The sequence below is a fragment of the Cannabis sativa genome, chromosome 1 (assembly GCF_029168945.1).
Source record: "Cannabis sativa cultivar Pink pepper isolate KNU-18-1 chromosome 1, ASM2916894v1, whole genome shotgun sequence".
Classification (NCBI taxonomy): Eukaryota; Viridiplantae; Streptophyta; class Magnoliopsida; order Rosales; family Cannabaceae; genus Cannabis; species Cannabis sativa.
This window is the reverse complement of record NC_083601.1, coordinates 948,716-975,046: the sequence shown is the minus strand read 5'-3', so window position 1 is coordinate 975,046 and position 26,331 is coordinate 948,716. Positions and strand designations below refer to the sequence as shown.

Here is a 26,331-nt window from a genome sequence, read left to right as displayed (position 1 = left end):
TTAGAATTCTACTTATAATAGTATTAGGAAATATCTCACTAAAAGAAAAGATAACTCATCTTTTAAACAAAAGATAAAAAAAATTGCAACTCTTCTTGGAAATTTATCTTTTCTCTGCTATCTTCTTCTCTTTCTTAAAGTTAATATGTGTGATTTTGCTTCCATAAGCATGTGTAGCTAAACACTTTATTAGGATTAGATGGATATTGTTTGATATTTCTTTATGGCATTAATATGATTTATTTTCCTCCCAGTTTCTATGTATTCTATTTCATTCGTGCTTAATTACTTTTAATTGCTTGATCACCAATTAATTGTCTATGATTTTGATGCGAGATCTGATAAGTGAGTGTCAACTATGCTATAGTGAAATAAAACTAAATTTCGATATAGGACGAGAGTACCTATATGGTTTACATAGCTTATAGTATTTCTATATTTAATGCCTGTTTCATGTTAAATTTATCACGAGAGTAGAAAGATTGCATGTGATTGAGATTTATATATATGTTTAGACCTCTTAGGGTTTTGAATTCTTTATTGTTTGGCAACTTCATCTGTTTTATCACAAAGTAACAGTAGCAGTTAATCCATGTTTGAAATAACACCAAAGTCTGTATAGAACTTTCTTGAGTCTGAATAATTCTTTAGTAGGCTTAGGGGAAACTTTATTATTCAACCTCACTAGTAGAGTTAGAGATTCCAAATAAGTTTTTACACTTCTTTGAAATTACTGCTCCACCCCAGAGTAATCACCATCTCATATGTAGACATTCTAGTATCGATGAAAGTCTAGAAATTTGAGTCGGAGTAGCTTAAAGGGTTTATAGCACCAACATGTTAGGTTTTGTGCCCTAAATAAAATCCATTTCAATATAATCAGATTTACTAGTTAATAAAGATCATAAATAACATTGTATGTTGCATGGTTCACATGATTTATTTCATGATTATAAATTCTATTAAGTCCAGAACATATGTATTTGTTAATGATTATAGTGTTGTCAGCACAGTGGAATATAATCTTGATTATATGTTCAAAAGTTTAATTCCCTGATTTATTAGTTCACTGGATTTAGACTGGCATGATAATCAGCGATAGGTATGCTTACACCTTGGATAACTGCATTGGCAAAGTTTATCAGTATCAGATGTATGGAGTATACATTGGAAGGGACCGATATTGAACTTTGATTAGATATGTTAAATTTACCGTAATATCTATTCAATTCAATATCACCTAGTTGATCTTAGATCAAATGATCTTAATCCTGATATGTTTAGGTTCGATCTCAAGAGTATTACACATGTTCTTTGATTTGTTAGTTAAGCCTACTTCTGGGTCAGGGTGATACGTACATTTTGGGAACATGGTAGTGCAATTGAGTGGGAGCGCTAATCATAGATATGGAATCTATAACTTCTATAGGTATTTAGAAGTGAAACGATGATTTCCTTCGAGCTTGGCTAAACAGAGATAAATGGTTGAGTACTCATTTCACTTCGCTGAAATATCATTTATACGGAGCTAAGTGTTTTAAGGATAAAATACATTGAAAGGGTGTAACGGTAATTTTATCCCTATGCAATGTAGGTCATCTATTAGAGGATCATTGATCAAATTAGGATTATAACAATGGATAATTAATAGCGTATCTATATCGTGGAACATATAGAGCGTTCTATATGACTGAGAGTGCAATTCTAAGTTCTATACGTGGATGCAACAAGGAATTAATAAGTCAGTGAGTTTACTTGGTAAGTTCTTGATCTGCTTATTGGAAGCTCGGTTATATAGGCCCATGGTCCCCATACTAGTTGAGACCATACTGCTTGTAAGACTCGGTTAATTGATTTTGATTAATCAATTATAATTCTAAGATTAGACTATGTCTAGTTTATGAATTTTCACTAAGCAAGGGCAAAATTGTGAAGAAAAGAGATTCTAGGTTTTATTTGTTAATTAAGAGACTTTATATGTCTAATTAATAAATATATTAAATGAAAATATTATTTAATAATTAATTTTTAGTTATTAAATAATTGGAATTGGCATTTAAGTGGTTAAATTGGAAAATTAGCGTTTTTGAGAAAATGGGATGGAAAAATGACAAAATGGTAAAATTGCAAAGTGGGGCCCAATAACATCCTATGGCCGGCCACACTAAGAATTTACCATTTATTTTTTTTATTATTTTAATGCCAAATAAATCTAACCTAAACCTAGGTGGTTACCTATAAATAGATAGTGATGACTCACAGTTAACAATTTTTGATGAAATTCTTGCCTTCAGGAAAATTGAGCCATCTTACCTATACCATAGCCGAACCTTCATTCTCTCTTTTCTTCTTCAATTTTCGAACCTTGAGTGAATGAGTGAGTGCCCACACACATCAAGTGGTATCTCAATCATAATGTGTAAGACTGTGAAGAATCCAATCAACAAAAAGGAGAATCAGACTAAAGGAAGGAGAGAAAGAGATCCAGGTTCAGATCTTGGTGATGCTCTGCTACAGAAAGGAATCAAGAGCTATATATCTGAACAGAAGGAGTCATTATATTCTGCTGCACCCAATGTAAGGTTTCCTAAACTTTATATGTGTTTATTTCATTGTTTTAGAATTCATATTAGGATGTTAATGAAACATACTTGTTAGTAAATCTAGATCCTAGTAAAATATTTCCAACACAACATATAGATCCTCTTTAAGTAATTTAGGATATGTCTAATTGTCTTCCAATGTTCATGTAATACTTACTCATAACTCTCACTCAATAGCAGATGTCTAGTCTAGTGCACACCAGAGCTACATAAGACCTCCTTGTTGGAAATTTATTTTACCAGGATCTTAGATCTACTCACAAGTATGTTGTTTAAACACCCTAAATATGAACTTTCTAAAACGATAAATTGAACACATATAAAGTTAAGAAAACCTTACATTGATGCAGCAGAATTAATGTCTCCTTCCGCTCAGATCTCTAACCCTTGTATCCTTTCTGTAGCAGAGTATAATCAAGATCTAAGCCCGAATGTCCTTCTTCTTCAAGTTTGATCCTTCACAGTCTTCCAATCTATGATTGAGTTACTGCTTGCTGTGTGTGGGCACTCACTCTTTCACTAGAGTCACGAAATTGATGAAGGGAAAAGAGAGGGATGGTTTCGGCCAGGTATAGAAAGTGGGGAAGGCTCAGTCTTTCTGAAGAGAGAAATTTCTGTCAAAAAACTTATGAAAGCATGTTATTTGACTGAGCCATCACTTTCTATTTATAGGCAACTACTAGGTTTAGGTTAAGAATTATTTGGCATTAAAATAATGAAAATATTAATTTGAAAATCCACAATAAGTGGCCGGCCATGGTGTTATAGTGGGCCCCACTTGATTTTGCAGTTTTATCAAATTTTATTTCTATTTTCTCAAAAATGCCAATTTTTTAATTCTAACCTTTTAAATACCAAAACTAATTATTTAATAACTAAAATAGATTATTAAATAATATTGTCATTTAATTTAATTATTAACTAGACATATAAAGTCCATTAATAAATAAATAAACCTAGAATCTCTTTTCTTTACAATTTCACCCCTGCTTAGTGAAAATTCATAAAATTAGACATAGTCTAACTTTAGAATTATAATTGATCAATCACGAATCAATTAATGAGTCTTACAAGCAGAATGTTCTCAACTAGAATGGGGACCATGGATCTATATGCTGAGCTTCTAATAAGTAAACCAAATTTACCAAGTACATTCCTACTTATTAATTCTTCGTTGAATCCACTCTTAGAACTTAGAATTGCACTCTCAGACTTATATAGAGCATATTATATGTTCCACGATATCAATATGCTATCTCATTTAACCATTGTTATAATCTTATTGTGATTTAAAGATCCTCTATATAGATGATCTACATCAAGATGAGATTTCTTTACCGTTCTCACCCCTCAATGTATTTTGCCCCTTAATATACTTAGCTACCTGTAAATGGTGTTTAGTGATCTAATAATTAGTCAGTTAATTAAGAGCTCATCCATTTACTTCTATTTGCTAAGCTCGAAGGGAATCATCACTTGACTTCTATACACCAGTAGAAGCTATAGATTCCATATTTATGTTCAGCACTCCCTTTCAATCATACTATCATGTTACCAAAATATACGTATCACCCTGACCTAAAAGTAGGCTTAACTAATAAATCAAAGAACATGAATAGCACTCCTGAGTTGAGCCTAAGCATATCAGGATTTAGATTCTTTTAATCTTAAGATCAACTACTGATATTGACTTGGAAAAATATATGTAACGGTAAGTTTGTAATATCTTAACTTAGTTGCAATATCGGTCCAGTCCAATGTATACTCCATACATTCGAAACTAGTATACTTTACTAATGTCCTGGAAAGAACATAACACTTACTCCAAGTGTAAGTATACATCATCGCTGATTATCACATTAGCGTAAATCCAATAACACTGATGAAACAGGGACAAGGACTTTTGATTCATATGATCACAACCACATTCCACTGTGTTGACGATACTGTAATTGTTAATAAACATATGATCTGGATTTAACTGATTTTGTGTGTGTGTGTGAATGTAATAAACATATTAAACCATTAGCATGTAAATTCATGCAAACATCAATCACTTCAAATTTCTTATATTGATAACTAATCAGATTGTAAAGAGTTTTATTTAGGGCATAAAACCCAACACTCCTATTGTTGATGATTAAGGAATTATTTTCTTGGCCTCTATCTTTTCTGGAATCGTTGGTAAATGTTCTTAACATAAATGAACTCCAATGTCTTGAAGTCAAGCAACCTCCTTTAGAGTTAGCCATTAAAAAGTGATCTAGTACCTTACTAATGTAAGCTGCTTGCAAGAGAGCAAGTATCACTAGTGCCATCCAAGTCATAATAAGGTGGATTCCTAGAAATCTTCCCACTATGATAAGGTACTGTGACTTTCTGCCTAAAAACATCAGTGATATTATCCTCTTCAGTTGTCATGACTTGCGTCGATTTGTAGAGGCATTGGGTTCATCCCCTACATGCGTAGAAGATGATGGAATATTTTTGGAGTTAAATCAATTAGTATCTCCACTAATTTGCTACTCTGATATGAGATTACGTAATATAGTCATGTTCTTAGAAAATTAGTTTTTTTTTTTTGGGAGTTAAGAAAAGTAGTATTTATAGAAACAAACACTTTCTTGTCTTGTTGACCATAGAATAGTTAACCCTAGTCACTTTAGAATAGCCAGGAAACATGAAAATCTCAGTTAGCAATTTAGCTTTTCTCAAAGACATGATCAGGGCATCACCAAATTTAGTAAAGGTGTAAACTAAGTATACAACCATTGTAGTGTTTCGGGGTTTTGTTAGGACCAGACTTAGATGGGATGACATTTAAAATGTCTTTTGTTGTCTTTAAGGCATATCTCTAGAAGGACTCTGACAGCTGCTAGTAACTAATGATAGACCTTACCATTTCCATCAATATGCAATTCTAATATTCTGAGGAGGTAAGTTGGGATACAATTAAAAGATTAACTTAATGACTTCATATCCAAATATTTTTCCACTCCTAGTTTGTAGGATCTTTAACGACTTACCTAATAGGTTTAAGCCATTGTTAAAAATTTATAAAAATTTCTTAAACATTTTAAATTTCTAACGTAAGGTAAATATCTAGAGTAATTGCCAATGAAAGTGATGAAGTGCTCATAACCATCTTTAACCTGTACATCTATGTGGTCCAAAGACATCTGAATACATCATCCAAGTAGTTATCTAGCACGTGCGCTCTTTGGGGAGAATGATCTTGTAGAAACCAATTATAAATTATACATGTGGCACTAAAGTGCCAACTGGCGGTAACAACCATGTCATCATTTTATTTGCCACGTATGACAAAACTTGACAATATGACCAATTTATAATATTGTGAATAGTTCAAAGACCATTTTTAACGAGTTAAAAACTTTAGGGGCCACGATAATGCATAGTTATAGTTGGGGGACAAAAATCTTAAATAGCCTATAATATATGAAAAATGCTAAGGGGCACCTTAAGGTCTCAAGCACCACAAAAGATGGCATACCACTATTGGTGCAAATTAATACCAGGTGCCACACATTTTAATTTAATAAATAAAATAAAAAATCTCTAAAACATGCCACATCAGTAAGGTGCCCAATGCTCATAATATATCGGGTTGATTTTGTTTAAATAATTTTATCTTATTAACATTTATTTGGCATTATTACAAGGGATGTTCATCAAACTGCTCACACCGCACAAACCACTCATACCGCACCACACCACATGAAAAATACGGTTTGAAATCTTTTGTGGTACAGTTTTGGTTTGCATTTTTACTAAATTGCGCTGTACAGTGCGATTTACGGTTTTGAAGTTAATAATTACAGTTCAAATTGTACTACACTATACATTACAAAGTTACCAATTTTTACAATATAATTTTTATTTTTTATTTTTCATATGAAAACAATTGTATGTAACATAAGTGTATATTATATTAATTTTTAGAGATAATTCAATCTAATAACTTGATGATTAGTATATATATTTATGATGTTTAAACTTTAATAAGATGTTTTCTTGTAATGTTAAAATTTTATTAGATTGATTTTTAATTTTTTTATTATAATATTTGATAACGATTATAGTGTGTACCGCTCAGACTGCACCGCACCACACTGTATTTTTACAATTTTAATATCTCGAGGTGCGATTGCGATTTGAGAAATAATAAAAACTGCATATGCAATTTGGTTTGAAAGAAATGTTACAACCCCCGCGACGCGAGCACCCATAAATACTATTAGGTATTATATAGTGTCTTCAACACCATACTGTGACATATGTTGCAATTAGTTAATCATTTCTTATATTATTTGTTAATTGTATGAAATTCGATATTAATTTATACCAATAATAATATGTTACCTCTCGTCATGTTTGGTACCATGAGGTGCTCTAAGCATTTCTCTTTAAATAAATAGAGATCATCGAGACCCCAAATAGCTATTAGGTGGGATGGGTGGGGCTAGAGAGTGGATAGGAATCAAATTGAAATAAAAGTAGAATTTAATTGCTAAAATAGGAAATTTCAAAATAAAGGACCAAAAATGGCAAAACAAAATAAAGGGAAGGAGCAAACTGAAAGGAAAAGAAATTGCTCAAGTAAAGGAAGTTCCCGCTGGTGTTGGTTATTATTGTCCGATACACTTCCACTGAGTGAGTTTGGAAATCGTAACCGAAAATGGAGAAGCTGAAATCGGCCATTCCAGAGAGCTTAAAGCGAATGGTGTGGGACAGCACTGAACACAATCTTCCTCAAACATGTTCATCTCTTCTCGATTTTCTTCTTCATTTCCCGCTCTTTCACCAAGTTGGTATCGTTTCTCTCTCTGTACTACCATCTTCTTCTCTCAAACAATTTCTAACTATTTGAGGATTTTGTTGTTAGATGGTGAAAGACTTGGCTGTCTCAGATAGGGCTTTGTGTGGGAAGAACAAGGAGGACGCTTTGAAGTGGAAGGTCAAGGGTAATCATTGCTTCGCTACCGGAGATTATGGCAATGCTTTGGACTCCTATTCTCAGGTCCTTTTACTCTCTTTAGAATCATATACTTATTAATAGCTTTTATTCGATTTCTCTAATGTTGAATATCAATCTTTGAATTTCAATGTAACCATGAGAGTAGGGTTGAAAAGCTCGTTATTTTCTCGGCTCCTACGAGGTGTGGGTTTCGATCTCTCATGCCAGCTTACTTAGTAATTTGCTAGAGTTTCAGCACAAGAGTATAAGAAGAAAAAAGAAACGGAAACTTTAATATTAAACACAAATTTCATATATTTAGTATGGATAAATGATTTTCCAACTGCAATTTTCCTTTTACTTTGTTATGTGATACAGGCATTGCGAGTTGCTCCAATACAAGCTGATGAAATGGATAATAACCTTGTTGCTACTTTGTACTTGAATCGGGCCTTCGTTCTTTATGTGAGTCTCGTTTTTTATATACTCTCTTGCCCTTTTCTATGCATAATCGAATATAGATTCGTGTGTTTATATGTATGTATGTATGTACGTACATACATATTTATACATAAGCAAAATCATTGAAGAGACTATAATAGGTAAATAATTATGCATGTATTGTATATTATGACATTTATAGATTTGTACATGCCCCAGAGGTTTCAATAAAGTAAGTGTTGAATTAGTCATTATCTAGAAGCTAAGAGTTAGAACTATCTATGTTGTGCATCAATTCCTTTTCTTATTTTCTTTAGAACTGACTTGAATAGTAGCTAGAAGCATGCAGTTCACAGATAATAATCTCTTAACCGAAGATTCAACTTCAAGTTTTCTGCCTGATAATTTCATCTCTGCATATTGGTGGATCGGTTAATTTATGCACTCGTGTTTCCCTTTAGAAAATGAATCACCTAACAGAATGTGTACGAGACTGCGATCGCGCACTTCAATTTTCTCCGAGCTATGCAAAGGTGAGCTGCTTTATATAATAATATCTTGCATTTATATATTGCTGTGTACAAAGGGAACATCTATGATTTCTTGGTCAGCAAGTATGGTTGTATTAGAAAATTTGGAAAAGAATTACAAAGATGAAAAAAAAAAGGTGGTTCAGATTAGAATATCTGTTTATTTTTCCATTTAACCAATTTCTCTAGCATCCTTAAGATGGAATATGTAACATTAACATAATTCCCAGTTGGGTGATTATGCTCTTTCATCCTGAATGCCTTAGGTGTCATCATTGCTTTATCATGCTTTGAAGAATAAATATATGTTCTCAGCATTACTTGCATATTTCAAGGAATATATTTCGTGAAAGTTTCATTTATCATCGGATTTGATGTGTCAATGCTGATTTTCAGATCAGGGTTGATGGATATTGTCAGGAAGATATGCTACTGATCAATGGGAATGTTACAGATAGCTAGTTTATATAACTTGGCTTTCATTTTTCTCCTTTAGTTACTTAATTTCTTTGTAGGCATGGTACAGACGAGGTTTGGCAAATGCTTCTTTGGGAGTTTATGACTATGCAGTCAATGACTTGAATGTGGCCAAGAGTGTGGAGGTGTCAGCAGGGGGAAGGGGTCAGATTGAAAATGAACTGCAAACACTTTTAGATCAACATAGTAGAACAAATCCACCACTACAACTTTCTTTAGAGAACTTGAATATTTTCGGTAAGATAGTTACCATTATTTCCCGTTAATATACCATTGCACCAGCTCTGAAGATTTTCCTTATAGTTAAAAGCTTTGAAATATTAAAATGATATGGATACTACGTGGCAGATGAACCACACCAAATAAAGCTACAATGTGTCAACACACCAGATAAAGCAAGGGGTATGGCTTCTACAAGTGACATTCCACGAGCCTCCTTAGTTCATACTGAGGAACCTCTTGCAATTGTATGAACAACCTTTTTATAGTGCTGTCACGATTAGCTCTAATCATCATTTTAAAAGCAAATACATAGCATTGTAGATATAGGTTTCTACTATTTAAGTACCACCTACACCTTATTGGGTATAAAAATGTATTTCCATCTTATTGTAGTTTGGGGAAGAAATTTGTTTGGCCATCTGTTGTCTTGCTTTTCTCATATTCATGGCAAATGATATATGAACTTTGGCCTATATGCTGCAGGTAATATTGAAGAATTGTCGAGAATCTCATTGTCATTACTGCTTGAATGAACTACCAGTTGATAAAGTTCCTTGTACATCGTGCTCTATACCATTTTACTGTTCCCAGAATTGTCAACTGCTAGCAGGGGGAAGACTGTATTATCCTAGGGATCGTGTCATTCTTGAAAATTTATCGGACACGCTAAAACAATATGTTGCCCAGATCGCGTTAGATTACAATCCTGAAACAGACAGTGAGCATATTCCTGAGCATAAACATGAGTGTAAAGGTGCACACTGGCCTTCAGTGTTGCCATCAGAGATAGTTTTAGCTGGTAGATTATTTGTTAAGTCTGTAATGCAGAGAGGTTCCCAGGAGATTTCTAATCTGAGGGAAATTCTGGTATATCTCATAGTCCAAACTATATTCATCAATAACTAGTTCAGTTCAGTTGAACTTATCTCAATTTTATTGTCAGATCTGATATGCCTTCTCCTGGTCTGTGTCAAATTTTATAGGAGCTTTCGCACCATTATTCGCAAATGTCTCCTGAAATCAAATTGGAATCACATATATATTCCACTGTATTGTTATTCTGTCTTCAGCATTCCAGTGACTTTGAAATTCAGATAAATGGGTTCGCTATAGCACAGGTCTGTCTTCTAAAAAATTTCCTTGTTCATGTATGCTGTGTGCTTAAATTTGTTAAAACTATCACCAATTATTCTCTATTCTTTTTATATATGTTCTAAACTGCCTATCAACCCAAAAATATAAAAGAAAAAATTAAAATAATTCCAAGAATCACCTGAAGGGACAGAATACCTTTCATCAGTATGCTCCTTTTCCTCATACTTCTGCAAAAAACTAGTTTATTACAGCTGGGAAGAGACCTAATCCTGAAAAATGAACTTCAGGAGCAAGGATACTAATTTATAAATACTTGTATAAATCTTATATCATAATCATTCTTTGTCGTACTTTATCAATATCTTAACAAATATATCTATACATATATGGCATTGGCAAGGTCCATATAAATTTAAGACTTATGTTTCAGTTCTTGTTTGTGAGGTTCAGTTTCTCTATGGTTTCAGGTTGTCATTCTTATATCTCAAATTAGGGTAAACTCTATGACAATTGTTCGTATGAAATCTACTGACATTCAAGGGCATGACTATCAGTATGATAAAGTTTCATCAGGAGCTCTTACTAGTAATGTGGAACAGGTTTGCATTCTTATTCTTTACTCCTTTGATCCTGGACATCTCCCTTCTACTTTATTAAGTATATGCAACATTAATTGTATGTCCAACATCTTAGAAAACGGCTATACGTTTATCAACCTTACTGTATTAAAGTTTTTGTTACTTTGGCAGGTCAAAGTAGGACAAGCTATTTATAGGGATGGCAGTCTGTTCAACCATTCTTGTCAGCCAAATATTCATGCATACTTCATTTCACGAACACTCTGCATACGAACAACAGAATCTGTAGCAGCAGGGTGTGACCTGGAGTTATCATATGGTCCGCAGGTATACCAACCCTTGACTAATAGTACATGTCCCATTTGTGCAACATGAGAAATTATCATAATAATTTCTTTGTTATTCTATCTTCTTGTCAAAAAATAAAAATCGGTATAGTCTTAGGGTCAATCAAAAAGTTAAAAACTCCAAGCAGCCCTTCCTCACAATATAACCGTCATTTTCCCTATTTTTGAACACTGCTGCTGTTTGGAATTTGGATCATGCAAAGTTTGATGTTCATAGAAGAATTGTGGTTTTGTTTTACAGGTTGGGCAGTGGGACGCCAAAGATCGTAATGAATTTCTAGAAAATGAGTACTCGTTTCGCTGTCAGTGCAGTGGTTGTTCAAAAGCAAATTTGTCCGACCTTGTTCTGAATGCTTTCCGGTGTGTGAAATCAAATTGTCCTGGCATTGTGTTGGATGCCTCTGTTCTCAACTGCGAAAAGCATAAAATAAAGAAGCTTGCCAACATCAGCAGAACAAGTAGCTGTGAACCTCATTTCCAGGTATCCTTATCTCGCAATATAATTTGAAATAAGCTTCATATATACCATATATTGACCATGGAGTAGAATCTTTAAATTCTAACTGGATGACTTTCATATACTAATTAGTCACAACTCACTAGACAACTGATCACCGTCGTACACAATACTTGTAGGTCACATAGATAGTGAATTTGGATATGATTGAGAAAGAATAAAAGAATGAATGTATTGACCATTTTTCAACAATCATTTAAAGGAAAACAAATTTGATGCAAAGTTGTAATTTGTTTTTCTTTTTGCAGTTGAAATACATGAAGATTGGAGATTGGATAAGATAAAATTATACCAAGTTTTCCATTGTTAGGGGTATTATTTAGGTTGTATTAATTTTTCAAAATATCCTCTCAAATTTCATAACAAAATCACATATCTAAAATTATTCAATTCTATCCGATCCAATTCAATTCTATTCTATCCAATCCAATCTTCCTCTTCAAACGTGGCCATATTGTGTACTTGTTGAATTAGCTTCTTTTCCTGTAATCTGTTTTATTTAATCATTTTCCTTTTATTGATTATATTTTACAGGCTGAGAATTTAAACAGTGATAACAAAAATGAAGTGACGCTGGATGCATTTTTGTGCAGCAATAACTTACCTAATATGAATCCTGGGTTTTGTTTGAAATGTGGCTCTTACCGTGATCTAGAATCTTCTCATTCAGCTGTAGATAAAGCTTGGAAATGTATCAGGAGGTATGCAGCTGAAATGTGGTTTCTTGTGTTATTGCACAATGGGCATATCTTCCGCCCACAATCTATTGACTTTACTTCTTAAATCCTTCAGATTACAAGATGCAATAGTTTCAGAAAATGTATCTGGTTTCAAACTCTCAGATGCCTCAAAATCTCTTCATCTGCTGAAGTCAATTCTACATGCATACAATAGGAGCATTGCAGAGGTAAGTTTCAGCCTTCTCCATATTTACCTCTTCATAGCTCAACTTTCAGATTGATGGGAATTCGAATCTGGTTTATTATTTCTCAAAGGTCAAGACATAATTCGAGACTAGAAATTCTGTTTGCTTTCAACTTCGGATGATTTGATGTTTTTTTAATAGTTGTTTTGATTGGTAGGTGGAGGACATTCTCGCCCAAGCTTTCTGTCTGGTTGGAGACTTACAACCAGCAAGGGACCATTGCAAAGCTTCAATTGAGGTAACTAGTAATGTTTCAACTCTAATTATGCTAACTTTTATTTTTTACTGATTAATGTTAATAAGGGTAACAATCTTTTTTAAACTTTTTATGCCTATGAATAATTGCCAGATTCTGGAAAAGCTCTACCCCCGTAATCATATTGTCATTGGACATGAACTGGTTAAGCTATCATCAATTCAGCTAGCTCTGAGAGATTCTACTGCCTCAGAGACCATAAATCAACTGGCTAACATATTTTCATGTTATTATGGAAAGCATGCAGATACCATATTCCCCCCTCTTCAAATCTTTCGTAAAGAAACTCAGAAGATTGTCCTGTAAAATGCTGAATTATTTTATTTGATTTCTTTTATGCAATCTTCTTCAAAGTTGCTAGCCAATTTTTGTCTTTGAAAAGATAGAGCTTTGATGTTGAAGATAACAGAAGTACAGATATTTGAAATTGGAATATTGTATTATGAAGTGATTTCACAAACCAGATACAAAAGCAGTGGTTAGTTGACTGAACAAATTGCAATCAATGAATGTTCAAGATATCTAAGCAACAAAGATCTATGCGTAGGGAAATCCTAGAACCAGGGCAAATTGAATGTACAACCCAAAAAATAAGAGGGAAAAGAAAGAAATCTTTTAATAACATGTTTTTTTGCTGCACCTGGAACAATACAAACTAGGCTTAGACCATTGTAGGAAAAGAAGAATCTTGCTTCTTGCTAAACCTGCATTGCATTTGGTCTTGAACTAAAAGCAATTTCGATCATCAACTCAAACTAGTAGCTATTTATGAAAACTTTCAATCTCATTTCGCGCCACCTCTAAAGGCTGAAAGGGAGAAGAATGACCTTGCTGCTGACACGCCAAAAAACAGGAGATGGGTATTAAAATTTGGAAATTGTGCTTCATAAGAGGTATGTAAAGAAAGAAGAAGATGGACCAAGAAAATAAAAGTATAATGTGAAGACAACCTTTAGTTGTTGACACTCCAGTGGAGTCCTCTTGCAACTTATTCAAGGAACTTCGGGTATTGACTTTGCTAATATTTGATTGAGCTGCATCAACATAATTCATAAAATCGATAGGAAAAGATTAGTTTAAAGAACAAGAATTATAAATAAGTATGATGCCTTTTCATGATATCTTTATATGATTTTCCCTTTTCAGTTTCATTTTAGTGTGGGCTTTTTTTGGACTGCATGCATTATTTTGCCAATGAAGCAGGAAGGTAAGAAAAGGATTGTCTTTATCAATCTTCCTTCCTTTAAAAATTTCATTAAACAGAAGAGAAACATACCTGAGTATACTTCACGAGCATCATAACCATCTCCTAATGATGTTCTTTGCTGCCCATAGTTATTCTTTGCATTAAGACTAGCCTTTCTCGTTAGATTGTCAGCATCATCTTCACCTTCGGAAAAAACTGATGGGCTAGACCAACCACTGATATTAGCATCTCCTTTGCTCTTGCGGGCAAACTTTAATAGTCTCTTTAGTCCTTTGGGTGCATCTTTCTGGTAGATTATTGCAGGAGGGTTTTCAGCATTACCCCATTCAATAATATCAGGTTCATTACTCTCCTCTTGCAGCATTTGGGACAAAGAATGACGCACTCGTGGACTTGTTGATCCAATTGGTGCAGCAACGGTAGAAGTAGGCTGACATGGCCTGTCATCACATGGGGGCATGGCCTGATGTTCTTCTATTTCAACCCAGGCCGAAGGGGAGATTATTGCTTCTACTTCAGCTTGAGTTTCTGTTGAGTCTGTGACATTTTTGGGCAAGGCATCATTACATTCAGCAGGGACTGAGTCAAAGTTTTCTGCCCCATTATTACATTCATGCCAGCTATTTTCCAGAGCTTCTGAGTCCATAGCAGCATCTTGATGAACTACTACCATGACATCCTCTTCTTGATGCTGACTCACTGTTTCAGAAACATCAGCAACCACCTCTGCTTCTTGCTTCTCAACAATATTTTCGCTGTTTCTAAGCATTTCTTCTGATTGAGGAGAACTTTTAGTCTTGTTAACAGTGGCACTAACACCAGGAGCGGTCCTAGAACCCTTGCGGAGAAAAGGTTTTGTTTCGACTGGAACTACAGTACCTTTTTTAGTTACCCTGCTATATAAACCAGGCTTTGCTGTAATCACATCTGAACAATCCTCAGAAGGTGTCACTACTTTTGTTTTTGTTGGTTTACTAGTCTTTTTTGGTGCTTGTTGTTGCTTCTCATTAACAGCTTTCACATTTTTCAAGCCCTTGCCACTATTAGTCAGAGACTCCCTTCTTTGTGGCTGCTGGGGCCTTTCCACTTTAGAGCTAGGCCGAGGAAGTGACGATTGTTGCTGTGTTTTTCGACGTGTTGGAGTAGTGCCAGCAGAGGGGTTCCCAACAGGAGTTTTAGCTGGTGATGTCCCTACAGCTCTTGCTGGCGGTGTTGATGGCCATGACTTGCGTGTAGCAGGCACAGGTGAGGTTTTTGGCAAAGTCTTCTTTGCAGAAGGTACCTTTGATATTTCTTTTTTAATTTCCTTTTTGGGATTTGCAGGCTGAGGCAAACTTCTTACTGATTTTTGAGACTTGCGCACAACAGGCTTTTTATCAACATCTTTTACATTTTTGGAGGCCATTTCAGATTTTCTCTCATCAAGAATTTTCTGCATTGCTTTAAATTGGGCTTCTTTCTCTGCTTTAATCCTAGAATTCTCTCCTCTGAGCTTTTCATCCCTCTTCTCCTTGTAATGATCATAAAATCCACCTCTTTGCCCAGAAGGAAGGCTTTGTTTTCTGCTAGTTTGCGTCTTTGCTTGTCTCCCAGGCTTTGTTTCCATCATTTGCATCAGCATCTGATTCAACTCAGCCTCCTTTAGTCTATTCCATTCAGTTGTTGCTGTTGACTTTCTGAGACTCTCTTCCTCAGTGATACTAGTATCTGCTTCATTATATGTTGGGTCAGACAAACTCTTATCAAATTGTTCTAAGTTCGTGTGAACTTCGGGGGTTTTCACGGTCTCCTGACCTGTAGGTACAGTTTCTGATTCTGATTTCATGTCTGTTGAATACTTCTGATTCTCTTCATTCTCTTCATTTTCCGCATCATTAGGCACAAAGTCTTCAGGTTCTGGTTCGCATGGGGCGGAAGTTTCCCCCATACCTGAACTCCATCTTCTCAATACAGCTTTACTTGCATTTATAGATATATTTGATAATGACTTCCTCATTTGACCATCACCAGTTTGATCCCTTTGCTTGCTTTCAAAAAGATGGATGGCATCTTGAACAGACATCCGAACATGATTCTCAGGCTTCCTATTTGGTTGCTCAAATCTTTCCTCTTCGCTACTATTTCCAGATGCATCTCTGTACGGGAAACTCTTATCCCTTGCTGGGAAAAAGCCGAGGCTCTTAATGGTCAATGCAGCTGCCCTGCGTGATCCTCCTCTTCCTATTTGTACCCTCCGCATTGGAGATGCTGACCTTCTGGGTGACGCTGATCTTATCATAGTTCGACTTCTTTCAGCAGATCTTCTGTCTTCATCACTTGATTCAGAAGATTCCTCACTTCCCGACGAACTCTGTCGCTCAACCTGAGCAGCTTTTGCAGGCGAAACTCCAAACTTTACTGGTCTATCTGAATGCACTGCTTTTGATACCTGAACATTTTCCTGTGTCTCATTTACATCGTGATTCCTTGATTTTGGCGTCAGCGAGCTCTTGACATCATTTTGGAGATCAGTATTGCCCTCCTGGTTCAGCTCTAAAAACTTGTGCAAAGAATTCCTGCAATAGCCCATATGCCCATTTGCCTTTTTGTAAATACATAAGTCAACACACACATATGAATCTATTTACATACACAAGTAATTAAGATACTGAATACTGAGTTAATTAAGCTATCAATGTCTTCTTCTTTTTTCATTTGGTCTACAGCTTACCTTAATTCTGTTCCTCCAAAGCATTCAGAAAATTTGGCTAAATCATTCATTTCTTTGGTGGAGCAAATGGAATATGCAGCCTCGCTAAAACTAGTGACTAATTCACTTCTTAATGCCATCAACCTCAAATCCAGAGCTCGTAAGAGTTCATTCCTGAGATTATAAACTTCCTTATATTAGTGATCTGCAACTAAAATGAGACACAAATGAAAAATCTTACAAAAAAAAAAAATGACATACTTCGAATTATCTGATGATGCATTCTCATTTTGGGGCTGTTGTCAAGTAACAATACACACTAGTAAGTAAATAACCAAAAAGAGTTTTGATGAAAATATAAAATGACTTCTTAAACAGAAGGAAATAAAAAAGTAATAAAACAAGACAACTGATAACATATCATATTCCAGATTAAGCATTGCATCACCTCGCCATACAACGACAGATGAAACCTTCTAGCCTCCTCCAATTGTGACATCTCGTCTTTCGTAGAACTAGTCGTCCGGATCAAACCCGGTGAACTCATAGTCTGGAAGAATCTGATAAGTAAGAGACATGAAACAATCAGGAAACAGAACTGCTCAAGTATGCCTGCAGAAAACTAAACATGAAAAGAGCTAAAAAAAAATAGAAAAGAAAGCACTTAAACAATAAGAACCTGATTAAAGTTGACTTGGTAAACCATGCTGCACCATTCAGGTTTTCCGGTAGTAAGAGTTTTACAGAGGCATTGGTTCCATTAGAGTAAATCTCCTTAACTTTTGGCAAATGAGGCAACAGTGATTCCAAAACTCCAGTTTCCAAATTTTGTGTTTTCCCGTTACAGCAAACACTTGCTTCATACCTAATGCACCCACCCCACACCCAAAATAATATTAAAATTAAATAAAAGCTTATAATAAATGAGCAACAATACAATTGAGATACTAGAAAGCTCATAAACATACATCTAGATTCAAGGAAGTGGGAGCTTAGATAATCAAGATTTACCTGTTCTGTGCTGGGAATATATGGATTTCAGCATAGTCAAGAGGCACACCACCATCAATTTCACTCTGCATTTTACCACCGAAGCAAGAAAATCCTGAACGAGTGAAAAGGAGAAAAAGAAAATTAGTGAAGCCCACTTTGGGATTGTGTTTCACTTAAAATATTCCTAAAAGTTCAGAAAGTAAAGGTTGCCAAAACTAAAATATTCTGTAATATAAAAGAAGAGTGCCGTCACTAGCATCTAAGTTATCTTCTTGTGTATGCAAATCACGGTAGCTAAAGCTACTTGTGAGAATCCCTTAAAGCTCAAACCATTCAACAAAGTAAAACATAGTTACCCAGTAAAGCAAAGCAATCAAACAAAATATGAATATAATAAAATTCTAAAATGCAACTCGAATAACAGGCAGCATCTTTCAGATTCCACGCCAAAAAATGTCGGCATCCTCGGTCAGATCTAGACAAAGAAAGCACCTACCTTGGCCAAAACATAGGACTTATACACAAAATTATATTCACCGCCACACTAAATCACGCAAGCTAACAACTCAATTAAACAAATACCCAAATCGAAAAAAACCAAAACCAAACCAACATTCCCACTACTACCTACGCTCCTTTCCTCAAATAAAAATTCTTAAATTTTAAAAACTCAAAAAAAGAAACAAAACCCAGAACGAAATGGGAAGAAATCCCAAAACCCATATGAGCAAATGCAAAGAAAGTAACTGGGAAATCTTCCATTTTTACCTTCCAGAAGGAAAAAAAAAACGGCAAGTAGACTGGGACAGTTAAGACAACTACTACTCCCCCAAGTCAATGCGAGAGAAAAAAATAAGCAAATCCGGAGCTGAGAATCACTGGTGAAAGAGAAAACAAGAAAAAGATGATGATGATGATGAGAAGGAGGAGGGCGACGGTAGTGATGATGATGATGATTGAAGAGTGTAAGAGAAGCCGGTGAGTGAAAAAAGAATAGAAGAAGAGAAGAGCATAGTCCTATTAGTGGCACCTACTGCTTAGCTAATCTTGAACAAAAGACCAAACTTTCGTTTCAAAATAATAAATAAAAATAAGGCAAAAATTATAATTCCAAACCACCAATTTCCCAAATCACATTTATGACACAAGCACTATGTGCGCGTGTCTTCACGCTCTCTTTTTTATTTTTTAAAATAAAAAAAAATTAATATAAATAGCTTTTGTTTCTTTTTATTGATTTAATTTTTTAAAAAAAAAATTTGTATTATTCGTAATTTTGAAAGCAACTGCGCTCGTTCTTTTTTTTTTTTTTTCTTATTCTCCTAAATCACATGGTCGTGTCGCTTTACTTAAAAAAGACTAATAATTTTAAAATAAAAAATTATTGCAAACTTTGTTTGATTTTCTATTTGGTTTTGGTCTCTTTCTCTTTAGTCTTTACCATTTCAAAAAATATATTTTATTTGTTTTTAATTTTCAAGATCTAAAACCTACCCTTCATTAGTTTTTAAATACTCTTCTTTTTGTCAGCTTTCTTGTTTTTAAGCCATACTACAGAATTTCATAAATTTTCCTCCCTTAAAACAAGCTAGAGAAATTTTAAGGAAAAAAAGAGATATGATTTAATAACTACAACAAATTTTATTTAATAAATAAATGAAGTCTAAATAAATAAATAGCAGCACCGCCTAACGTGTCTCAAAGGGAAATCATTGAAATAAAAATGGGTCGGCAAATCTCTAACGAAGACTATAATTGCAATTATGTCAAACTAGAAAAATCTCTAAATAAAATTTCAAATGAATGCAGAGTAAATTTATCTATAAAAGTTCCAACGAACGAAACAATAAGTTTATCTAATTAATAATAGGGGAGCCTACTAATCTTCATAAAACCTTTTCGAAGCAATTTAATTTTCCCCAAATTATTAAATGCAACAAAAAACAAAAAATCGTATGTGTAATGAAAAGGAAAAAGGCAAGAAAGAAAGAAAGAAATAGTATTGTCCAAAAAAAATTTAAAAAAAAAAAAAAGAATTAGTGGGTGGTCGTATTTACTTACACCTGTACAATAATACAATACATAGACGCACTATGGTGCTTTTTTCACATAACACTTTAATGGGTTCGGTTGACAGTGTAGTGGTACACTTTTACGCTAGCCCAAAGTGCAAACTAGCATGAAGAAAAAAATGTCATCAATTTGGGGACTACTATACAAGTAGTAGGAGCTAATAGGTGGACAAAGTATGGGGATTGCCAAATCTTAAAGCTTTAATTCCATTGATGGCTTCCTTTCCTTTGCTTCAACATCAATACTGATAAAACTTCCTATCCATGTGAGGCTGCAATGAATTTGTGGGGGTAGTTCATATTCTCTTCTCAAAAAGAGTCCCAATTACAAAATTGGGATCAAGTTTCAAAGGATTATTATTGCTAAACAGTCAGAAGTTGAGAATTGAAATGGGGATGAAAGTCCAGGTTAAGCAGTGGTTAATGTCAACTTAAGTGCAAAAATAGATTGGTAGGAGGCTTAAGAGAATTATCACATCAAAGTCGATGAATGAATGTATGCATGGTCCATCTAGTTGAAAATAATCACCTTGGGTATCCCTAAAACAAGGCATATAATAGAGTAGGGATTGTCCTCCACAGAATTGCTCATATGACAAGACAGATAAAAGCCATTGTTTTCTAAAGGTTGTGCCCCAGTGGTCACACTCACACACACTCCCTTTCAACATTTAAAAATGTAAAAATTAAGTAACCAAAGGAAGAAAGAGAAACTATCAAACTCAATGCTTTTGCCAGTAATATTTAATCATCCTGATTCCTGGGTTCACTTAACCCTAATAGATATAGAACATGTTCTTGTCTGTCCTACAAAATTAAGATACAAATTAGAATTCATTTCAGAGCCAAGATTTGTACGGCATATTCACTCTGAAAAACAATTCTATGAATAATAGGGCATTTCAGTTCCAATACAGGGCACAAGACAAGAGACAAAAGGGATTAAGTTAAACGGATTATATGACATGATACAATCTAATGATACAATTATTCCCAACTCTTGCTTACATCAACAGTCGACACAATCAATTCAACCACTTAAAACAGCATCAATAAATCTATCTAATGAACACAAGAAAGGATAGTAGAAACCATTAGTTAGACCACACGTGTACTAGACCATGCCTATTGCCTGTATAGATCTCATTCCGCTCTTCGTCGTAGAATAAAGCAGTAATATCTTCCAATGCTTCAGCAACTGTGCTCCGAGTTCTGGCTGCTTGGGTACGCTTCTTTGATTTGCAGTTGCCGCTGCTGCCACTGACACAGCACTTGTCACTACAGCAACCTTCACTCTCCAATGGGGTGCTGTTACTTGCTCTTATTTTAGCAAGGCATTTCCCAGTCAGAATATTGCTGATATTGATTGACCCTGCTGCAATAGAAATGCAGTGTAAGATATTATATGATCTATATTTTATGAAATTGATAGACCAACAAGACTATCATATTAGAATAAAGATATAGAAGAGATGCAATCAAATTCTTATATAGCAAAGAGCAAATAATGTCATTTCATCTATTCCCCCCAATTCACTCCTCAAGATATCGGTAAGTATAGCAGACTCAACTGATAATCATGATTACTTAGCACAAATACACCCAATTGATTCCAGTAGCATCAATACCAATTATAATTTTATTCCACAACATAGGCTATGTGCAGTTCCCCAGCCTTATGAGAGGGTTGTAGAACTTCTAAACTCATTGACTTAATGTGTTGAATATAAAATAAGTCACAGAAACAAATTACCACTTCCTTCGGACAAGGGATCATCAGAATCAGCCTTGCAGTAAGATATAATAAGATCTTGATCACTAGTAATGTATATGTTATTAGTATTACAGTCGGGGTGCCACAAAAGGTGATCCTCAAATGAAGTTACAAGCTCCCCACGGAAGTTCCAAACAGCCACAAGTCGATTTCTAAACGTTAAGAACAACTGATTCTCATACAGAAATATAAAAGCTGACGGTGTCATAAATTCAGTTCTGCTAACTTCTGTTAACTCAAAATTACGAACCTACACAATCGAAAAACCAACGGTAAGAAAAATGAAAAGTGAACAAACAAATACAAATAAAAAAGGCTAGATTTCAAGAAGACACTCACATCAAGAATCTGGAGGTTCTCATTTTCTTGCTTGACAAGAAGCTTCTCATTGAACTGTTCGATAAAATCCACCTTCTTATTCCGGTGAAGGAGATGATTAAATGATTTTAAAACTGTACCATCCTCTATAGAAAGAATCTTGAGGGGCACATGACCACTAGCCTTGGTTAAAATCAACAGCATGATCCCAGGACTGTTTAAGAAAAGGAAAGAACAAGGTGAGAGATAAAAAAAGGTATCCATTAAAATAAAATGGTGCTACACTTATGTACATGCACATGCACATGCACATAAGCTGTGATAGTTCAGAAAGTGAACAAAGAATACCTTATCTTTATTTCCTGAACATTTTTATCGGATATGGAGTACAGCATCGTATAGTTCTTGAGGTCAAAAACCTTGTATATACTAAAGAAAGAAAGTATAAGGTATATCAATAATAAGAAGCCAATAGTGTTAGATACCATTAGAAAACTTGATACTGACAAAGCAAAAACTACCTATCCTGTGCAGAATACGTGAGAACCTTCCCATTTACATCGTCAAACTCTACAAAACCTGGCCATTTTAGTGACTCAGATTCAAAAAGAGCAAAGCCAGCATCTGGTTTGCCCCTTCGAATATATCTGATCCATACCAAAAAAAACCAGTCTTTAGCATAATATGGAAGAAATAGAAGAAAAAAATCATCAAGATTGCATGTAGATTCTCTCTTTTTTCCCCTTTTTTATATGTACATTTTTCGATACTTACTCGATCCTCGTGCTTCTACATTTTAAAGAACTGAAATTGTCTGAAGCATAAACAGAAACTGTGATAAGTGAGTCATTGTTCTTATTATAAAACAAGCTGCGTATAACTTCATCAGGACTGACATTGAGAAAGCATATCCTCTGATTAGTCTCTGCATCCAATGATGAAACATTTTACACATTCATCAATTAAGTGTCGGTCCTAAGATCTTAATTAACATCATACCAAATAGAAGATCAGAACAGAAATATTAAAGTTATTAACTATTACCTCTACTAAAAGCTGCACAAACACCAGATTGGGCAAGAGCAAACACAATGTCACGAGCTGCTACAATCTCAATGATCTTGGACCTCTTCCTTAAAAAAGGCAGTACCATAGAACAGTGACCCTTCGGATCATGCGTATCATATTCTTCCTACACAAATGTTCGCTCAAATTCAATCACTTGATTGCAAAACTACAACAACCCAATATGCATACACTAACACCAATACTTCTAACTAAACTATAATTTCAGACAGAACAAAATCAAGCATCCAGTTTTAATATTTCATTCCCCACAGACTCGAAAAAATAAAATCCTTCGGGACACAGGGAGGTCTCCCGGTTGAACTGCAAGGGGCAAAAATTTAGAAAGATAAAAGATAAAATAAAATCCAAATATTTCATTGAAGTATAAATGAGAAAATAAGACTAGTAATGAATACTGTCTCCTTGCTAATCTCCTACTAGAATACTAAGCAAGAACACAGTGAAGTGAGTGAATTAATACCAAGGCCTTTCATTTAAACGATTCAGAAACTCAACAATCTACTTCCTTAGTGTGTCAATTGACAGTAAAGAAACAGAGATGTCAAACATAACAAAAATTTCTCAAATTTGGTGGAGAGCATAGCATAATTACTTCAAATAATAGCAACAGTTCGAAACCGACACAACGCCTACAGTTTGATTTAATACTTAACAATCAATTCATTCATCATAAGCGAAGATCTCACATCTTATTTGCTAAAAAACACAAAACCCAAGTTCCAAACCCTCTTTCTTTCACCAAAAACCAAACAATAATAATAGTAAAGAAAGCATGAAGAGCCTTAACACTATTAAAATAAGTAAACAGAATTCAAAACTAAAATAGGCAAAGAAAATAACCTGTAGACGAATATTGCGAAATCTCTCTTGGGCATCGCTCATGGTGAAAGCACGGTCCCGTTTGGAACTGATTTCTCGTCTCTGAAGCTTCTTAACACTATTGACAAACCCATCTACACCTCCAACTCGGGGCCTTTTCTTCGCCACAACCCGCCTAACACTGCATGGTCTAGGGCTCGCCGAAATCCTCCTTCCCCCACCTTCCATCTCTCTTACTCTCTCTCCCTCTCCCTCCGAACTTCTAAACCAAAAATCTGAGCATTTACATTTCAGTACTCCTACTGAATCGCAAGATTCTCATTTCTATCATTACCCATAACGAAAATAAACCCTAACTCGCACTATCTTTTGCAACAGTCTAGGGCTAACCTTTTCGGAGTTATAAATTTGAAGAGGACATCAAAAAAGAGCTGATTTAGGTTGAAGAAGAGAATAGCCGTCTCTCTCTCTTCTGTGCAAAATTTGAAATTTGTATAGGAGTGTGTGTTGTAGAGAGAAGAGAAGAGAGAGAGTAGTGAATGAGAGGAAGAGAGCTGGCATGAAAATGAAAATAATTAGACCGGTCACCGGGGTCATAGATTTCCACCACAGTCTCTGAATTGGAATGACGGCTTGGGCTTTCTACTGATTCTGTAGGCCCATGGGCCTTTTCTGGGCTTTTTAATGCAACTGCTATTACCCTTGAACCCTTCAAAATTGGAATGATGGCATGGGCTTTCTCAACGATATTTAGGCTCGTGGATATTTTATGGCCTTCAAGTGCATTGACCTTTTCTTGAACCATCCCAAATTGGATTATGAATTGGACTATTTTATAGGGATAATTTCACAAATGCACAAAACACAACAAAAATACGGTTTCACGGAATTTAAAATATTTTCACGATTTTTTTGATTTTATTTACATAAAATACGACCTTTTTATGTTAAAATTTTGTTCATTTATTGTTAATTTTTCGTTATATATATGTTATTTTTTGTTATTATTTTTTTTTTTTGACGCGGTGATCAAAATCACACAAGATTATCAAAGCAGCAATCCACAATCGGTGACGGCACCTCTTCGAACCAGGATAGCTCATTGTCTAACCGAAGGGCATGCTTTGCCAACCATGCGCTGCAAAATTCTCATCTCGAGCCACATGGGACAAAACTGCCCCCGGAAATTTAGACAATAAAGCTATAACGTCATCAAACAGCACCACATCACATCGAAGAAACACCTTCCCATTATTAACTAGTTGTCTTTACAGCAAGGCGAAACTGAAAAATTGCAACACCAAAACAAAAAAAAACAGTTATATTAGAATGACAATCTTCAAAATAAAATAATATATAAAATTAGAAATTAACACACACTTCATAACTCTAACTCTCAGCAATACTAAAAACTAAAAAATCAACAGAATTTCTAAGAATAACTAGCCAAAGGTATTACCCTTTGGCTAGTAACAACAAATTAGCACCCTAATATAAAAATATTGAAAAATTATATCAAACAAATTAAGTTTAAAATTAGGATTATCAGTAATTCTCTGTAATTGTAGGTGCCCTCCACAAAATAACCTACAAAATAACAAAATAAAATTCTATTACCACACAATATAATGAAAAGATAATGTGAAATAACAATAGTAAAAAACTATATTTAATATAAGGACTTAAACTTGAAATACTTATCTGTCAAAAAAGAACAAGTCGTTGAAATAGAAATCATGAGCAGAATCACTTCTCTTGCCAATTGACCAAACCACAAAATTACCCTAAACAAATAGGGACAAGCCATAAAATGGCACAAAAGCCAAAAGAGGTACAAAAGTCGTAAAAGGCATCAAAACTATCAAAAATGTAAAAATGTAAAAAAATATTCTTTGAACGTAAAAATGTAAATATTTTATGTTACTTTTATGTTGTTTTCTTGTTGATTTTATGTTGTTTTTCGTGTTTTTTTTGGAAAACCGTAAAAATGTAAAAAAATATTCTTTGAACGTAAAAATGTAAATATTTTACAAAAAATAGTGTCTTATGTAATTATTCCTATTTTATATTCCATAGGCATACATTGCAGTCTAACCTGCTTTCTAACTTTAGGGGACCGAGAATCTTTACACAGTATACTAACTTTTGTCATTTTTTTACAAAAATACTATTAGACGGTTACTTTTTTACTGTATTTTTTATAAGTTTCATACTGCAGTATACTGTGTTAAGTTTTTCACTGGTGTTTTTAGTTGTTCTACTGTTATTTTGAGTTGTTCTGCTTTGTGTCTTACTGGTGTTTTATAAAAATATAGTATTTTTGAAAAGATTTTCGTGTAAGTATTTTTATAAAAATTATCCCAAATTCCAGTATTTTTGTAAGGTATACTTAAAAATTGAC

General features: G+C 34.4%; 3 protein-coding genes across 10 annotated transcripts; 1 reads left to right on the top strand and 2 right to left on the bottom strand.

Moving 5' to 3' along the window:
- The first annotated feature begins 7,191 nt into the window (after positions 1 to 7,191).
- Positions 7,192 to 13,465, top strand: LOC115704966 (uncharacterized). 5 transcript variants are annotated; one of them, XM_030632182.2, is made up of 15 exons: positions 7,192 to 7,435; positions 7,510 to 7,644; positions 7,960 to 8,046; positions 8,484 to 8,555; positions 9,068 to 9,266; positions 9,378 to 9,496; positions 9,735 to 10,118; positions 10,235 to 10,369; positions 10,814 to 10,945; positions 11,096 to 11,251; positions 11,513 to 11,752; positions 12,323 to 12,489; positions 12,581 to 12,695; positions 12,871 to 12,951; positions 13,063 to 13,465. In XM_030632182.2, exons 2-15 carry the CDS (start codon positions 7,510 to 7,512, stop codon positions 13,273 to 13,275), a joined length of 2,235 nt encoding a protein of 744 aa, XP_030488042.2. In that variant the 5' UTR covers positions 7,192 to 7,435; the 3' UTR covers positions 13,276 to 13,465. The 5 variants fall into 5 exon arrangements, with proteins under 5 accessions (XP_030488042.2, XP_030488041.2, XP_030488043.2 ...); XM_030632181.2 differs by having other exon boundaries at positions 7,216 to 7,431; XM_030632183.2 differs by lacking the exons at positions 7,192 to 7,435; positions 7,510 to 7,644 and having other exon boundaries at positions 8,358 to 8,555.
- Positions 13,390 to 19,441, bottom strand: LOC115704964 (uncharacterized). Of its 3 annotated transcripts, none has more exons than XM_030632178.2 (9): positions 18,627 to 19,441; positions 17,877 to 17,970; positions 17,545 to 17,730; positions 17,314 to 17,425; positions 17,127 to 17,161; positions 16,887 to 17,039; positions 14,246 to 16,731; positions 13,920 to 14,003; positions 13,390 to 13,803 (listed from the first exon to the last, which is right to left on the bottom strand). In XM_030632178.2, the coding sequence occupies exons 2-9, from the start codon at positions 17,945 to 17,947 to the stop codon at positions 13,754 to 13,756; spliced, it is 3,177 nt and encodes a 1,058-aa protein (XP_030488038.2). In that variant the 5' UTR covers positions 17,948 to 17,970; positions 18,627 to 19,441; the 3' UTR covers positions 13,390 to 13,753. The 3 variants fall into 3 exon arrangements, with proteins under 3 accessions (XP_030488038.2, XP_030488040.2, XP_030488039.2); XM_030632180.2 differs by having other exon boundaries at positions 13,390 to 13,800; positions 18,627 to 19,438; XM_030632179.2 differs by lacking the exon at positions 18,627 to 19,441 and adding an exon at positions 18,355 to 18,588.
- Positions 19,442 to 20,781: 1,340 nt separating this feature from the next.
- LOC115704967 (uncharacterized) lies at positions 20,782 to 24,514 on the bottom strand. 2 transcript variants are annotated; one of them, XM_061112335.1, is made up of 9 exons: positions 24,321 to 24,494; positions 23,952 to 24,192; positions 23,067 to 23,214; positions 22,797 to 22,947; positions 22,544 to 22,669; positions 22,371 to 22,451; positions 22,044 to 22,236; positions 21,684 to 21,954; positions 20,782 to 21,305 (listed from the first exon to the last, which is right to left on the bottom strand). In XM_061112335.1, the coding sequence occupies exons 2-9, from the start codon at positions 24,156 to 24,158 to the stop codon at positions 21,025 to 21,027; spliced, it is 1,458 nt and encodes a 485-aa protein (XP_060968318.1). In that variant the 5' UTR covers positions 24,159 to 24,192; positions 24,321 to 24,494; the 3' UTR covers positions 20,782 to 21,024. The 2 variants fall into 2 exon arrangements, with proteins under 2 accessions (XP_060968318.1, XP_030488047.2); XM_030632187.2 differs by having other exon boundaries at positions 20,782 to 21,302; positions 23,952 to 24,514.
- Between the last annotated feature and the right edge of the window lie 1,817 nt (positions 24,515 to 26,331).